Source organism: Pelodiscus sinensis, chromosome 7 (assembly GCF_049634645.1).
Source record: "Pelodiscus sinensis isolate JC-2024 chromosome 7, ASM4963464v1, whole genome shotgun sequence".
NCBI lineage: Eukaryota > Metazoa > Chordata > Testudines > Trionychidae > Pelodiscus > Pelodiscus sinensis.
This window is the reverse complement of record NC_134717.1, coordinates 11044448-11060392: the sequence shown is the minus strand read 5'-3', so window position 1 is coordinate 11060392 and position 15945 is coordinate 11044448. Positions and strand designations below refer to the sequence as shown.

The 15945-nt window shown below is 41.0% G+C and overlaps 1 protein-coding gene across 12 annotated transcripts in view; it reads right to left on the bottom strand.

Annotated features, from left to right (window-relative positions):
* KALRN (kalirin RhoGEF kinase) overlaps nt 1-15945 on the bottom strand; it is a 790448-nt gene that overhangs the window by 52905 nt on the left and 721598 nt on the right. For all 12 annotated transcript variants that reach the window (XM_075933149.1, XM_075933142.1, XM_075933143.1 and 9 more), the window contains 8 exons: nt 15548-15651; nt 12904-12973; nt 11574-11660; nt 10568-10660; nt 8549-8599; nt 6936-7013; nt 5712-5897; nt 2677-2848 (listed from right to left, as the gene is read on the bottom strand). In XM_075933149.1, coding sequence (XP_075789264.1) covers nt 2677-2848; nt 5712-5897; nt 6936-7013; nt 8549-8599; nt 10568-10660; nt 11574-11660; nt 12904-12973; nt 15548-15651 — 841 coding nt within the window. The remainder of the gene's footprint in view (nt 1-2676; nt 2849-5711; nt 5898-6935; nt 7014-8548; nt 8600-10567; nt 10661-11573; nt 11661-12903; nt 12974-15547; nt 15652-15945) is intronic.

Genomic DNA, 15945 nt, shown 5'->3' with positions numbered 1-15945 from the left:
GAGACAGACAGACAAAAAACCCACACACAGATCAAAGACTATAAGCACCTAAGCATATGGATTTGGTGTTTGATCTGTCCAAAGCCATTGAAGCTATATGACCTACATTCAGAGAATCATACTCTGTACATTGCATTCCATTTAGTTATCTCTGGCCAGGCTACCTAATTCAGCAATGGGAAAATGCAGGACAGTGTCACAGATAAAATTAATCCACTCACAAAACAAGCATCCCTCTCAATATCGAAGAGATGAAAAAACTTCACAAGAGATAAACAGACTCCAGGATTTCAACCAAAGTGGATAAGAACAGTTTTTAAAATAAAAATGAGACTTTAAATCAACACACACACACACACACACACACACACACACACACCCACCCCTCATTTTAAATGAGAAATGTAGTAGCAATTAAATCTCATCATAAACATGTGATACCTACACTTACAGTCTCAAAAATTAATGTATGGCTTTACTCTGTCCAGCCTAACTACCAGCTCTTGCTTCTGGAAAGTTCTGGGCAAACTAAAAAGTAACGTGCAGAAACAGACGAGCGGGATAGAATTGTTGTGTGTTCTGCTATGCTTGGCTGACGTCTACCACATCATAAGCAAAGAAGAGTTAGTTAAGTCATTGCCTTAAAGAGAGACAATATAGGAAAGACAGAGGCAGCACAGAAAGGAAGGGTGGAGTAGACGGGAAAGAAAAAAGGGAAGACCTTCAGCACATAATTTTTCTTTGGCAAAAAAGTGGAGGGGGGATACAGAAAGCTGTCATGGCTTCTGGGCATAGATGCACCCCTATCTGGGAATACTCTGAAGAAATTCATTCCCTGAGTAAAAAAGGAAAGTGTATAAAGCAGAGGCAGCACAAGAAGATGCAGAGTCTAGTTACAAGAATGAATCATAAGCAAAACTGCTTATTGGGAGAAAATGACAGGGATGAAGATGTGGATATGGCTGGACTGGACCAACTGGTTAGTAACTTAATTAAAAAAAAAAAATCAACGAGTTGCCCCTATGGTAGCTTAAAGGCTAAGGGATTTATTTGGCCATTAGCTTTTGTGGGAGAAAAATTATGCATTGATTTTTAAGATGATCTTAGTACAAGTATGATTTGACAAGTAAATTCCCAAGCAGTTTGCTGTGCTGGATGTTGCTTTAAAAAAAAAAGTTTAGCTCAAATAATCTTCATGGCTTGTTTAACTACTAAACTAGGTTCCAAATCTATCACTCAAGTATACAATACAGAAATCTGCAGCAACAGAAATTGAGTTGCCAGTGGCCATTTTCTTTTATGTTTCATAATACATGGCTCTTATTTTGGAAGACCATGGTCATGGACCATATTGATCTATGACCATAAGTCGATTCCCTATTTTACTTCAGCATAACTCAGCTTTTTCAAGGGAACCCTAGCCTATCCTTGGTCTCAAAAAACAGAAGTGCCAGTGAATTCAATGGGACTTGCTTCCAAATGATGTGCACCATAAGCACAATCAGTCTTACTTTCTTGGTAACTTGATTTAAATAATTTGTTAGTGATTTAAGTCAATGATTTAAAAATCAATCCATCCCGATGCTTACTCAACAGTGGAGGGAAGGAATAATTTAATGCCAAAATAAGTGATATTCTCTTTTCCTCTCTCCAACATGAAGTAGGTAGAAAGCTCGGTCTCATAGTTGCTCTCTGCATTAGTTTGACTGGACTTATGCGGCACTGACCTTTGAAGGGGCTGCACCCAAAAGGGCAATCAGACCCCTATGAAAGCAGAAATTAGGCAATTCATCCAACCAAACCCTCCAGGCATTCTGAACGTCAGACATATGCGATGCCCTGTGCTCTCCCAGAAGTACATCAGCATATGTTTTAGAAATTCAGACTTCTGGGCCAATTTTTCAAACCCCTTTGAGTTGAGGCTAATTTCGGCTCTTGTTTCAGAGCCCGACTGCCCCTCAGTATTAGGGACGCAAACAGAAGGCCATTCTGGAATGAATGGATTCTGATAATGGCCTCTGATTGCGATTATATTTACAATGTTGAAAGCAGTTAACAGACATCAGCAGACCTGACTTTGAAAAAGTGAGGTAAGTTGTAGAAGGCTTTCACCACAGATAACTTCTGGCTCCCCAGAATAAAACTGGTGGGATCAGCCTCTGAACCTCAACAGCAGACGAAGCCAACCATATACATTAGCAGAGAGTCACGAGTGCTGAACGAGACCCCACTTGTTCTTGGGCCGGCCAAAAATTCTATGGAGCCATTAACACATCAGAGAGCCTTATAAACATTTTGGGACACTTCAAAGATCTGAGGATTATGGCGGCATTATGTCTTCTCCCACCCTGACTCATTGGCTACCTAGATGCTCCCCACTACAATGCAGTCCCTGAACTAGGCAGTGAGATTGCTGCAAGAGATAGGACCGTGCAAGTGCATGAGCCTTTTTTCTACAAGAAAAAGGGATTATCAATATAATAGAGGACACCTAAGACTCAGGGGACATGGTCTGGCCCTGCGCCAGGTACTTAAAGATGGGCAACCTGGATCAAGCGTTCCGCTTGAGATATTTCTTTATGAACCTGAAGGCGATGAGTTTTTCAGCAGAAGAGAACATTTGAACATTGCAGATTCCTGTTAATGCAGAAGACATGGCACAGGGAGACTACGTACCATTTAGGAAGTCTCTCTGTGTGTCCAGGACCTGATTGATGTCCTGTACCCAAGCTTGCTGAATTTCAGGATTAGCAGCCTGTAAAATGACTCGTTCCGAAGTTTCCCGGTTCATCAGAGCAAATTTACAGGGATCATCATCCACTATTTCTTCAATTATTAGGTAGTTCATCTGCAATAAGTCCAATGAACCTTGGGTTAAATTGGAGAAGGCTCACAGCACTCAAAGAAAAGAAAATATGGCACTAATTTCCTGAACATAACAATCAGAACAAAATGCCATTGTGCTTGAAGTTCCTGACCATGTCTAATGAAGCTCTAGCATCCTACAGGCAGACTTCAGGGTTAAGTCTCAACATCCATCTGCATAATCTTGAGTGGTTATTTTAAAAAGGAAGTTTAATATCATCATGGCGGACTGATCAAAAATAAGCATAACTTAAGTGTGACAAAATGCCTCCCAAGAGCTGAAGAACAAAAGCAAAAAAACCTTCCATCCCTCTAAAACAAGAGTTAATTACATCGATGTAAACACTGCTTCTCCCCTTAAGGAGTACTGGAATGCAGCCATTAGTCATTTAAGTTTGGACTGTGGACAGATACACTAAAGAATAGTTCTCCACTGATGATACAGGATATTTTTCCTCCAAGTACTCTCTACTGCTCAGGTCACTTGCTGTAAAATGACTCCATTAGGCTGTGAGCCTGTAAACACTTCATGTGCCTATCTTGGACTTCATTGTAACGACTCAAATGTCTAAAGATAAACACGCAAGTGCATCCAAGATGCTGCTGGGTCTGTTAAACGTTTGAAGGGTCTGAAACATGATTAAAAGTCAAACCACTCTTACCCCTTCTCTAATCTGTTCGCTTTAGCCATTCTTGCAAACAGGCACACTGCTGTTTTACTCTATACCCCACAAAACGAAAGAGAGGGGACATCGAGCTAAGGTATTTCCATTGTGCACAGTGAGGTATTGACCGTTTGTCAACACCCATGAACCAGCTCAAAGTGATGTCATCTCATTTTCAGTTCCTCAACTACAGACCTGCCTATCAAGTGAATGGGGAAATTCTGCAAATCAACTTAATTGGAAAAAAAAACCCCACCGAAAGCAAAACATCACATTCTGCAGAATTCTAAGGGCATGTTTTCACCGCAACAATTATCTTGTGTTTACTCTGCTTAAGTGAAGGCTGCTCTACACTAGGAACTTACATTAAATAGCTACATTATCAGAGGTATAATTTTTCACACCTCTGAGAAATGGAGCTGCCCCAGGGGTGGGCAAAAGGGCCTCTGTAGGCTGGATCTGGCCCAGAAGGCCCTGCTGCTCCTTCACCTTCAGGCCCTGCAAGGAGTGTGAGGTGCTTAGAAGTGCCATGTGCTCCTGGCAGGGTGGGAGGAGACTCTGCACACTCCCAGGGCTTGGGGCAGAAGAGTGTGTGAAGTCTCCTCCTGCCCTGCTAGGAGCTCAGCACTTCAAGTCAACCACAAGCTGCAGCGCAGCTGGTGGGTGACTAAGTGCAATGGTCCCTTGCAGGGTGCCCCCCTCCCCAGGCCCGGATTGACTGGGGACAACAGGGGGGAGCATGCGAAGGCTCTTCCCACTGCCAGGGGCATGGGTACCTAGAGGGAGTCACCAGCTGTTCAGAACAGCCAGCAGTTCTGTATGAGAGGGGCAATGCACAATCACGGTCCATGGATGGTGAAGCACGGAAGTGTCCTGCCCCTTCCGCTTGAGGTCCCATCTCTTCTGGGTCAGCCTAGGCCACTTCAAAAGTTTCTGAAGTGGCCCCTGGTGTCAAAAATTATTGCCCACCTCTGAGCTAGGTCCATTTAATGCTCAGTATAGATTCTATTTGTATTTCTTCTGTTGACCCAGCTACTGCCTCTCAGAGAAGTGGATTACCTATGTAGCTAGAACCACCCCAGGTAGTCTCAACAGTGTTGCCAGCTGCAGCATTCCAAGCCTAGACAATCCACAAGAGTAGTGATCAAACCACCTCAAGCAACCCAGAGTGATTGGATTAGCAGAGTGTTAGAACACACCAGCATCTAATAAGAAAACAAAAACAAATAGCTACATCCTGACTTGAGTAGGACTCAAGTTTCAGTTTACTCCCTGATGAGCTGGCTAGTTTAAGCTTGAAGCACAACTTAAGTCAAATTAGAGACCTGTGTGCAAATCAGAGCTGGATTGGGGCAAAACTGGAGTGATAGTTCAAGCTAACAATGTAGCAAAAGCATGCCCTAATGTGTAATTTAACTGGAAGCCATCAGGTTGCTCTAGCCAAAGTTTGCTTCTTTTGGCATTTGTACATAGAAATCATAATCGCTCTTTTCAACATGCAATGCAAGAATTGCTTTGTGCAGACAACCTATGTTGGTACACTTTCTAGAATAACCACCTATGGAGAAGTCAACTTTTCCTCCCCTCTAGATTCAATATTGATGATATGTTGTTTCTTTCTACCCCCCACAGGAAGGGAGAAGGTAGGAAATGATTTCAAAATTTAAGAGCTTTGCAGAAATCAGGATTTACAATTTTTCTTGAGATTCAGTTTAATATTAGTTGAATTCTTACAATTACCACCCTCTTGAATAATCTTTCTTGAAACAATTGAAGTAGGACAATGACAATAGCAAAGGCTAAAGATTAAGGCCTCCTGATTCAGAAAGCATTACTGTTAAGAGTTAAGATCATGCCTAAGTTCTGAATTGGGATCCAAGATCATTTTAGTTCAATTACCTTCCTCCACTCCTAGTGGAGAGAAAATTAGTAAGCCCCTTCTCCTGCTATAATTAGAAGCCCTTCATTAGGCCCAACTCTTATTCAGGCAAGACTATGTTAACTTTTCAGCCTTGCCTTTTGCGGTGTATCCTGTAAAGTCAGCAACTGAATTGTGTACAGGAAGATTTAGGTCTACAAGTGGCACTTGAAAACTTGTATGCCTAACAGTCCAGAGCATAGGAAGGTTATGGTTAAGTAGCACACTTATCAAATACAACTTTCCCATTCCCCATTTCTTACCTTTATGCTTCTCTTAAACATGTAGCCTGGTGTTAAGGAGCCTTTCCTAAGAAGTTCACTGAAGATTACAATTTGCTCAAAGAGGAAGACCCTGCGCTCCTTTGGCCGAGACAGTCCTCCAGAATCCTGTTCAGTTACATAGAATGTATCCTGTTGTAACAGCTTTCCTTGAGCAGTCAGCTTGCCCTGAGAAAAAGAAGTTGCTAACTTGAACACACATGGGGAAGATAATTTTTTTTTTAAAGTCACATGGCTCAACAGCTGATCTGCTAGAGCTCACATTCTGAAGTTTGCAAAGTCTTTGCCTTCCCTAACAAGAGTTCAGAGTGCTAACACAGCTGTTCTTAAGCCTTCTCATCACTGGTGTTTCCAAGACAGAAAATGTCAAGTCCCCAATGGAATGGTTTTATCCCTGGTTTCTAACTACCTTCCCATTATAATTTGCACCATTTAAGACACATCAGGCCTATTGTTAGAGATTAGGCATTTTACCAGGACAGCCAGCTCTTATTTTGAATTAGTCAACTTGGTACATCATTTAAGAGCCCCCTTTGAGCACAGATGCTCAGCATCATGTTGAGCTACCTCACTCAAGATATTGGGTTGCCATATAAGTGGGAAAAAGTCTGGATGGGAGGCTGCTTATTTTGGCAGAGGAAGAAATAAGTAGTCTGCAATTTAAGCTGTGTCAAGTCTTTGTAGAATAGCTCAAGCTCTTCCTCCGTGCTGTCTGACATGGGTGCATACACCTGAACGACTAAAATGTAAACGAACGAGTGAAAAGTTAAGACCTTGGTATTTGGCATAATGAATGTTTCGAATAGGAGAGGCAGACCCCACAGAGAATGGGTAGATGATATAGTAGACTGGTGTGGAGCTAGTCTACAGAAACTAAGCCACTCCACATCGGACAAGGAAAGAAGGAAGGAAATAGCAAAGGAGGCATTGGACATCAATGGGCATTGACCCATGGTTGTTGTTGAGAATGATGAATTTAAGCTTTGAGAAGCAGTTACAGGCCTCAAATTCTGATGCTTGTTCAGGAATGTTCCATTTTTAGAAATACAAGTATACATTCATCCTCTCCATCCCAACCCCCAGAACCTCCGAGAAATGTGGCTCAGTTAAAAGAACAGGACAGAACAATCTGTGGAGATAATTATTGAAGAGACAATAGCTTCTCAGTCCTTGAGCACTGATCTAGCTACGCTGAGAGATACATACCTCAAAGCCCTGAAGACGCCCCAGGTTCATCATATCATTGCAACGTTTTGGTACAAGGCACATTAATTCAACTGCTTTCTGTTGAATAAAAACAGTATATTAATTATGAAAAAGGCCAGAGTGCTCCTTAAGGAAAGATTAAAGAACACAGACTGCCACTAATAAGGAGGCGCACACATTTTTAGAAGTTAAAGGCATGATTCTTTCACTAATGTCAACGGGAGGTCTGGTATGCACGGACAAGCCCTCCACTGCACATAGCTTCATTTATTTTTTCTTCTAGTTTAAATTTAATTACGTGTTGAATGTTCGGTTTTTGCTCATCTCAATATTCAGGGCAATTTGCTTTCTCTACAAAATTCCACTCATTTAGCAGTATCCAGATAAAGCAGTGGTTCTCAAACTTTTTGGTCCACGGCCCACCCTGCTCAATGCAAATCTTTCAGACGACCAACCAACCAGCCACCCATGGTGACAAAAGGCCTTTGCTTATCTCTAAATACCTCAACTACTACAATTTTATAAAAACAAATACACAGCAACAACATAAAGGAGGGATGTGTAACCCATAAGAAAGGAAATATTAATCAAAATTGTTAAATAGATTAAGGGCTTTAACTTTATCATGTTAATTTACCAAACTTATTTCAAAAACAAAAATAAATTATTTTATTTTTGTTTTTGAAATAAGATTTCAACATTGCTTTTATTTATGGCAGGGGTGTGGAATCATTTTTGGGTTGCGGGCCTTTGACCTACAGGGAAAAATAAAAAGATGCCTAACCCCCAACCCTCACTGATGTGGCCCCCACCTCACTTCCCGCAGCCTCAGTGGGGGAGGGAGAGAAGGGAGGACAGAGGTTCAAGGCTTCCCACAGGCCAGATTAAGTCTTCTGGAGTCCCAGGGCTAGTAGATTTGGTGCCCCCCTCCCCTCCCTTTCCCCAGCTCTGGTGTGGGGCCAAAGTGAGGGAGTCAGTGTACAAGAGGGGGCTACTGGGAGTGGGAAAGGGGTGGGAGTGCAGGGTCTGGGCAGGAGGCAGGGTGCAGGAATGGCTGGGGAGTACAGGGTCTGCAAGGAAGTTAGGATGCAGGAGCAGGCAGGGGATCAAGAGTTTGGATGTGAGTGTGAGGACTGGGCAGAAGGGAGGGTGCAGGAATAAGGTGGGGTGTAGGATCTCTGTGGGAGGGTGTGAGTGAGGGCGATGGGGTACAGGGTCTGGGCATGAGGGAGACAGGGGGGCCCTTACCTTGCTTTGCACACCATGCTCTTCCCAGGCACCAACCCCACTGGTCAGAATTACAGTCAGTGGGAGCAGTGGGGAAAGTTTCCTGCATTGCCATCGCACAAGCTGGGGGCAGGAAGGTGGCAGCAGTATGCAGAGCTGCTTCTTTCTCACTCAGCTGGATCTGCCGCCTCCCCCCCCCCCCCCCCCAAAAAAAAAATGGGTGGATAATGCTGCTGCTTAACCTCGCGGAGGGGCGGAAGAACTGCACAGGACTGGAGTGCCAGCACAGGCTTCCCACTACAGGAGAAGCTGACCATGGACTACGTGCAAAATGGTCATGGGCCACACTGAGATAAAGCAATAGAGGCCAGGAGATGAAAGTATACCTCTGTATCAGAACATTCCAGCCCAGCTTTCTCACTGTATCTCAGGAAGTCCTAAAGAAAGCAAGATAGTTCTAATGAAGATTTTTTTTAGGAAACCTATTATCCAATTTAAAAAAGAAAACCACCAGTGAGTGACATGATACAACTTGACAGAAAACGAAATATGTACTTAACACTGAAAGAGACACTTTGATGTATCAGTTTTCAAAAGGTGTGTGTAAAGTAGGGAAATAGTCTACCCATTCTAGAGGTGGGGAAACAAGCACAACTGGTTGAATTGTTTTATGAAGCAGGATAGAACTAAAATTAGACTTTGGAAATGCTGACTCCGTTCAGGAGCAGCCCGAGGCCGGCTGCAGCAGCTGGCGCCCTAGGCGAGGCGGCACAATCAGCATCCCTGCCTGCACGGCCGTGACATCATCATCAGACAACCGGGCTAGCGGCGCCCTAGGCAGCTGCCTAGGCTCACAGGCCGCCCCTAACTCCGTTCCCTCTTAAGATGAAGATACTCTTCTATAAAATTTCAAAAAAAGTGGGGACACAAAATGCAATTACTTCTTTTGCAAGTAGTACAGTTACCAAAGCATAGGCTGATGGTAGTCAGTTTGACACACTAAGCAGCTTAAACCCCTCTCCACCAGTATCTTTATAGATTATGGGCAAAATTTCAGAGGTGATTCTTCATCTCGACATTTCAAAATAATGGCTTGCTGCATGGATGCACATTATATTATTTTGTAATGTCAGTTATTCTGAATTAACACTGTTGTGTAGGTATACCCTAAGAGCTGTGGGTGCTCAGAATCCTTGAAAAAAAATAAAAATAAAAGTCATGCTGTGTGTCTAAGTTGGATTCCCAAAGACGACATTGAAAATTTGGATCTGTCTCATTCTGGGGCACAGGATATAACATAGAAGCTCAGTACACAGTAACATCTGGTAGAAGCATTTATCTTCACTCATTGCCAGTCTGTGCTAGTGATATTTCTAAATCTGTTTATTCCATTTAGAACTGGCCATAAAATAGGAATGTGGTGGGCATTTTCACGGGGGAAAAAAAAAAAAAAATCATGTGAAATTCTCTGGTCAGAAAGTGACTTATACCCTATAGGAAAATTTGAAAACAAAAACCCACAAAAATTTGCTACAGCAAAATGAGCTATTTTCTTAAATGATTGTTTTCTACCTTTTGCTGGTTTGATTTTCTAGGGGTGAAAAGAATTGACATTTCCCCCACAATCATAATATGAAAAAGAGTCAAGAGTTAAACTTAGAGGAAAAGCTAATCAAAATCCATCAAAATGAGAGATTTGAAAAACCCTCATTTTCAATGAAGGCTGCTTTTAAAAATGTGAAACTCATGTGTTTTGATCAACTCTAATTTGTATTTGCCCTAAAAGGGAAATCCCTAAACCTTTGATTATTCTGGCAAGATTTGATAAAGCAACTGAAGTGTCTGAAAGAAAAAAAGTGGGTTGTATCCATGAAAGCTCATACCACCATCTACATGTTAGTCTTTAAGGTGCAACTAGACTATTTGTTGAAGTTTTTCCTGTTACAGACTAACTCGGCTACCCCCTGAAGCTTTTGAAAGACAGATGACTGACATAGGGTATTTAGTCATCAGGTACCGAACTGTTCTTAGAAATGTGCACAATGGTGACCTTCCTCCCTTCCCCCCACCTCCTTACTGGCTAGATGTCTATCTTCAGGTAAAAGTTAGAGGGACTAACATAACAAATGCAATTATTTCTTTTCCAAATAGTCCAGTTATCAAAGGGTGGGTTGATGGCTGTCATTTTGATATGCTCACTAGCTTAAACAAAAGCCAAGCTTCTCTTCCATTAACTCTTCGCTTAAAAAAATTAAAGAGGTTAGTTACAACCTACCCCATTAAGGTAATTTTAAACTGGTGTCAAATTTTAGAAAAACCTCCTCAGTTACAATGAAATTCAGAGAGACTTAAGTCAAAGTCTAAAGTGATCCTGATCTTCACCCAAATTGCATCTTTCCACTCACCTTAAGCAGAAGCTGGTACTTGGTTATTCTTTGAATAGGTTTGATTAAAAAGTCACTGAGGGTTAACCGTTGGTTTATTTCTTGTTGTACTTCCTAAAAGTATTATCACAACATTAAGCAATTGTTACAAACCACAGAAGACATGCATTCTATTAGCAAAGACAGGAAACGTGACATATTGAGGGGGACATACAATAAAAAATTGAGTAATTTTCTGCCAGAGCAAGAGGATATTTTAGAGAACTGAAGGATTTCAAAATCCGGTAAGTGTCACTTTTTGGCAAGTACTGGGCAAAATACTTGGAAGCTAATCTAAAGACCTGGGATTTTTTCCAGTTTGAGCAGGAAATTACAAATCTAGAGACTGCTCTTCCTATTACAGTTGGGTGATGGCCATAAAGAAATCCTGAAGAGCATGAAAGGTTGTAGTGACATTCCCTTTAGTGAAAGGGAGGACTTTCCCCTTGTCACTCAAGATTTTTTTTTTTTTTTTGCATTGTAGGAATTGTCCAGGTCCCCAAAGCACTCCCAGGAGTAAATGCCAAAGTCTTGGGGGGAATTAATAATTGTAAATCACCCAGCAGAATAAAACTCTTAAGTGCCAGAACAGTAATCAGCTAATTAGTTTAAAAAAGCAAAAAAAAAAAAAAAAAAAAAAAACCCCCCCAAAAAAAAACACTACACCGCACCATAATCCCTTACTATTCTTGGCATTTGCCACCTGTGTTCTTTGCAATTTCAGACCAAGAAGGTGAAGGGAAGTGAATTTCACTTTGGGAATTCACTTTTGGCCTAGCCATTAGCTAGAAATTGACAGAAGAACTGGAATTTGATAAGTATTAGGAATTGCTAAGAAAGCAGTGTAAATAGAATAATTCTATGCAAGAATAAATCCCATCACAGTATCTTTTTTTTAGCCAAACAGAGCCCAAACCCATAGGTTTTTGGGTAATTCTCCTTTAACTTAATGTCAGCAATAATATCCAGTGTATATGGCCTACCTTACCTCAAAGTATGCATCGTATTCAGCTACTACATATTCAGATCGTGGTTTGTTTTGGCAGTACACCACATACATGTGTAACCTCCTCTCCTGTGAGGGCAAGATGCACAGGAATCTAGTAAGATATTAGCTACTATATTTACATTATTAAATGATTGGACTGACAAAGTTGCTGAGAATAAGTAAATGAGCATCATGAAGCCGAGCAAAGGTGCAAAGCAATAGAAACAGGTCTCTTCTAGCCGACCCTAAATCTTCCCTCGATGAAATGCAATCAAGGCAATGATGCTTCCTCAATTACAGACTATTTAAAACAATCCGACCCTGATCCTCTAAACACTCAGGCATGTGAGTAGTTTTACTTTGGCAAATGGTCTCATGAAGTTGAACAGTGTTAGTCAAGTGCACATATGTTTGCCAGATGGAAGTTTTAAACAAGGGGCCAGAGCCTCACTGCATGTAATTCCACATAGTTCCCTAGCAGATTTACGTTAGCCAAGGGTATGGTCCAGTGTCTTTACTATTTTTAAAAGCAAATGAATACCAGGAAGTTGGACTTCATCCTTCGGGTGTTATTTTTAACAATGATGTTTAAAAATAAGTAAGTCACAAATTTATGATCTGCCATTAAAAACAATTTAAAAAAACTATTTTTAAATGCATTTTCAGAGAACGCCGAAACACTGGCATGTGGCATGCAGTCTTGTATTATGCAAAGGATTCCTAGCAAAAAAATGCAAACTCAACCAAATGAGAAATGTTACTGGAAAATGTTAATGCCCTCCAAACTTTAGTCAAATACAAGTACCTCAAGATGTGCTCAAGTTTTAGTCACTCCCATTTTGTGTTTTTAAAAAGCTGAAGACTTGTATCTAGGAAATAAGCTAACTGCTTTCAAATCTTAAATTTCATAATGTACATATTCCAGCTTGTTGGTTCCAAGATACAAGAGACAAGGAAGGTGATGCATCTTTTATTAGCTGGCGTCTGATTGTGGAAGGGACAATCAAGTTTCACAAAGCTCTGTTCTCTGGTTTGGGGGAAATAACTGAAGTATCAGATATATATGCTTAGTCTGAGAGCACATGCTACTTGGATTGGACTAAGCAAATTGGCGGCAGAGGGGAAGAATGGGTTCACACTGCCCCTTCTTTTAAGACTTAGGGAAACCAGCCATTCAGTAGCTGAAGAAAACAAAAAAGTATAAGCCTTATTTTATATCTGGATTAAAAGTGTTAATACACAAAGATAGCAAATTAACATGGCCAAACTGAATTTAGAAGGAAAAGGCTGAAACATGTCACAGTGAAAGTCAGAACACAAATACACTTACATGTTTGATAAAAAGCTGTGCTAAACGGTCATGCTCCTGGAGACATTTTTCTAGTTCAGCCAGGAAAAAACTGAAAGTAAAGAGAAAAAATCAGCAATTTTTGAGTTGTTCCCTCCTTTCTACCATCCCCTCTTTTCTTCCCCATTATCCAATCCCAGAGAATTTCTTAACTGAACAAAAGGGAAACTTTGCTTTCCTTTAGGTATACACTGCACCTATTAACATGCTATTGGGACCAGGGGAGTGGAAGAAGAAAAAAGTCAGTTCTTGGATTTTAACAGTTCACTTTGTGGTTTTCATTGGAGCATGTTGAAAAATTTAGAGCTGTTTAAAAACCCTCCAGCATAAAATGAATTTATGTACTAACAACAGCTTCTAAAAACTGAAATAAGTTTAAAAAAAATGGGTTCAGGTGGACAAAGCCCATGCAGAATTTTACCTTCTGTAGAAATCCTTCATTTTGTCTAAGGGTTATTTAGTCATTAAACATTTTGATTACAAACTTTTCACCGACTCTACTTTGTTATCTTTGTGTAATTATAGGACAAGCCAATATTTACACTGATCTGCACTGCTGAGACACCTCCAGCTTGACTCCCTTTTAAGAAGGGATTTTATTTAGATCACTAAACATGACCCTTGTTTAAGGTGCTTTATGTTTCTACACACCTTGACTGTTTAATAGCCACCCAAGGAAGTAGAACCTCCTTTCCCAGAGTGGATAGCCGACCAATTTCCAGTTTAAATGCATCTTTACTTCAGAGGCCAGGTCTGGAGTAAGCAGGTCTTGGCAAGGTCCAGGACCCGCAAAGGAAATTAGCTTCATGCACAGCTCTCTGAAGTGAGACACTTTAGTGAGGTAAATCTTGGAGGTTCAAGTGTCAACTAATAGGGATTTTAAGAAGCGGGAGGTCAGAAGATTGATCATCAACCATTCCTTGCACTGACCTCAGCTAGAGGAGAACCACTAGCTACTAGAAATTGTGTAAGTGGTTAAACAGCAAAAGCAGCAGCATGGAGAAGGCCTAAGATATTGGAGTCCTGGTCTGACTAGGGTCCCCAATGTATGGCAGGGAAACTTTTTTGGGTCTGGCCCCCCCCCCCACAAATCAAATCACACAAGTGATGACAAAAAACAACCCTTCCTATCCCAAACTCTCACTGATGTGTCCCCTGACTGAAGACAACACTCTCCACATTCCCCTCATACAACAGAGCCTAGGAGGCTCAGGCTAGTAGATTGTGTTCCAGCCCCGCTCATGATCCAGGTAAGCCAGGGGCCTGCATCTGGTCCCTAGGTTCCCCACCCCTGATCTCCGGTAATACAAATATTGAACAATTGCAGCAACAGAACAGGTGAGGTGCAAGGACACTGCACACTCAGCCAGATGAGTGTCTGTAGCTGAGGAAACCTATAGCCATTTATATTTTGGTTTTACTTGAGGTCATGCATACTTTCTCCAATGGTTTAAGTTTTTCTACAGGAAGAGTACAGCTGTTAAAAGATGCAGATAGACTGGTACATGTAGCTCATGCTAACAGGTCAGGAATATGTATTTCAAGAATTCCATTACAACAAGAAATAAATAGAATACACTAGAAATAATTAACAGAAATCCTACTCCATCTGCTTCTAAATGGAGTTTCATTAACAAAACAGAAGATCTAGAGGAAATCTGGCCTTATTCAGAAAGCTAGATAGTCTTGATAATACTTGAGGAATAAATGTCTGAAGTCAGTATTCTAATCCAGCACCTTGCAACAATTAAAATAGTTTGTTGAAAATTAATTCAATTAATGCAAGCTCTGCAGTAGTGAGCTGTAGCTGCTGCAAATTTACAAATGCCAGAGCTGAAATGTACTGGAGAGTCAATGACTACTATTGTTCTCGTATGTTTCTTTTCGGCAAGGGCTGTCACATTCAAGATTAAAAGCAAGATGTTCATTGTTACATTGTAAATAACCTACTTCTGGGACTTAAGTATTTATCTTGGACAGATTAATGGGGGCTAGCATCCAGCAACATACCATCACCCTGAGGAATTCCAAAGTTTCCTTGTGCTTGTTCAAGCTTCTAAGTTCAATTATAAACCATAGACAGACACTGCTTTTTATATACCATTTCCCTTTTCATGTACTAGCTCCATTCTGTCCATGTCCATATCCAAATTAGCCTATTGCCATGATTGCCGGGAGAGTCTTGTTTTATTGCTGGACAGTGCATGGGCTGATTTTCAGGAGGTACTGAGCACCCACAAATCCCAGCATCAAAAGCTCTAAATAAGTTAAGCTCCGCCAGACAGAGAAAGTGACCTTGAACTCACTTTCTAGGCCTACCATCTAAGTGGCAAATTGTCAACTTAGGGAATTTCCAGCTCCAGGATTAAGGCCATATTTTAGAACCCAACCAAAAAGCTGCCTTTATTTTGAGGCACTAGTGCCCACGGAAGTCCAGCTGAGTAGAGAGTACTCAGCAGCACCTCTGAAAGTCATGCAGTTTGTATTTGGGGCCCAAAGTTTGCAAGACTTTATGCAAGGTCTATTCAAGGTAAATTTGGTGTTAGGTACTGAACCCAGGCACCCCGATTTCCAATGCTTTCTTTTACTGAAGTAGAATTGTTAGAGATGCTTAAAAAAAACTTACTCCTTGTGCCAGTCATAAATCTGGTGGATATTGCCAAATACAATCTTGTCTTTCCCTTTCAGATCTTCAGGAACCCCCTTTTCTTCTATTCTCTTCATGAAGCCCTGTGGTATGAATCAGTGATAAATCAATGGTTTAGCTGAAAAAGCTATATATTCTTTTTTCAGGACAAGCACAAGTTATGCGCCATAATAGGTAGCATCTCTTTCCTTAAAAGAAAACCAAGTACTTAAAAAATACATGTGATGCAATTTAAACACCCATCTTACATTAAGTTATACTCTGCTTACAAGGTTGTGAATGGATTTATTTTTCAATTTAATACATTTGTACAAACCTTTATAGGATGCTACTAAAAACACAGGTGCAATTAAAGTTACATAAGAGTAGTTTGTCAA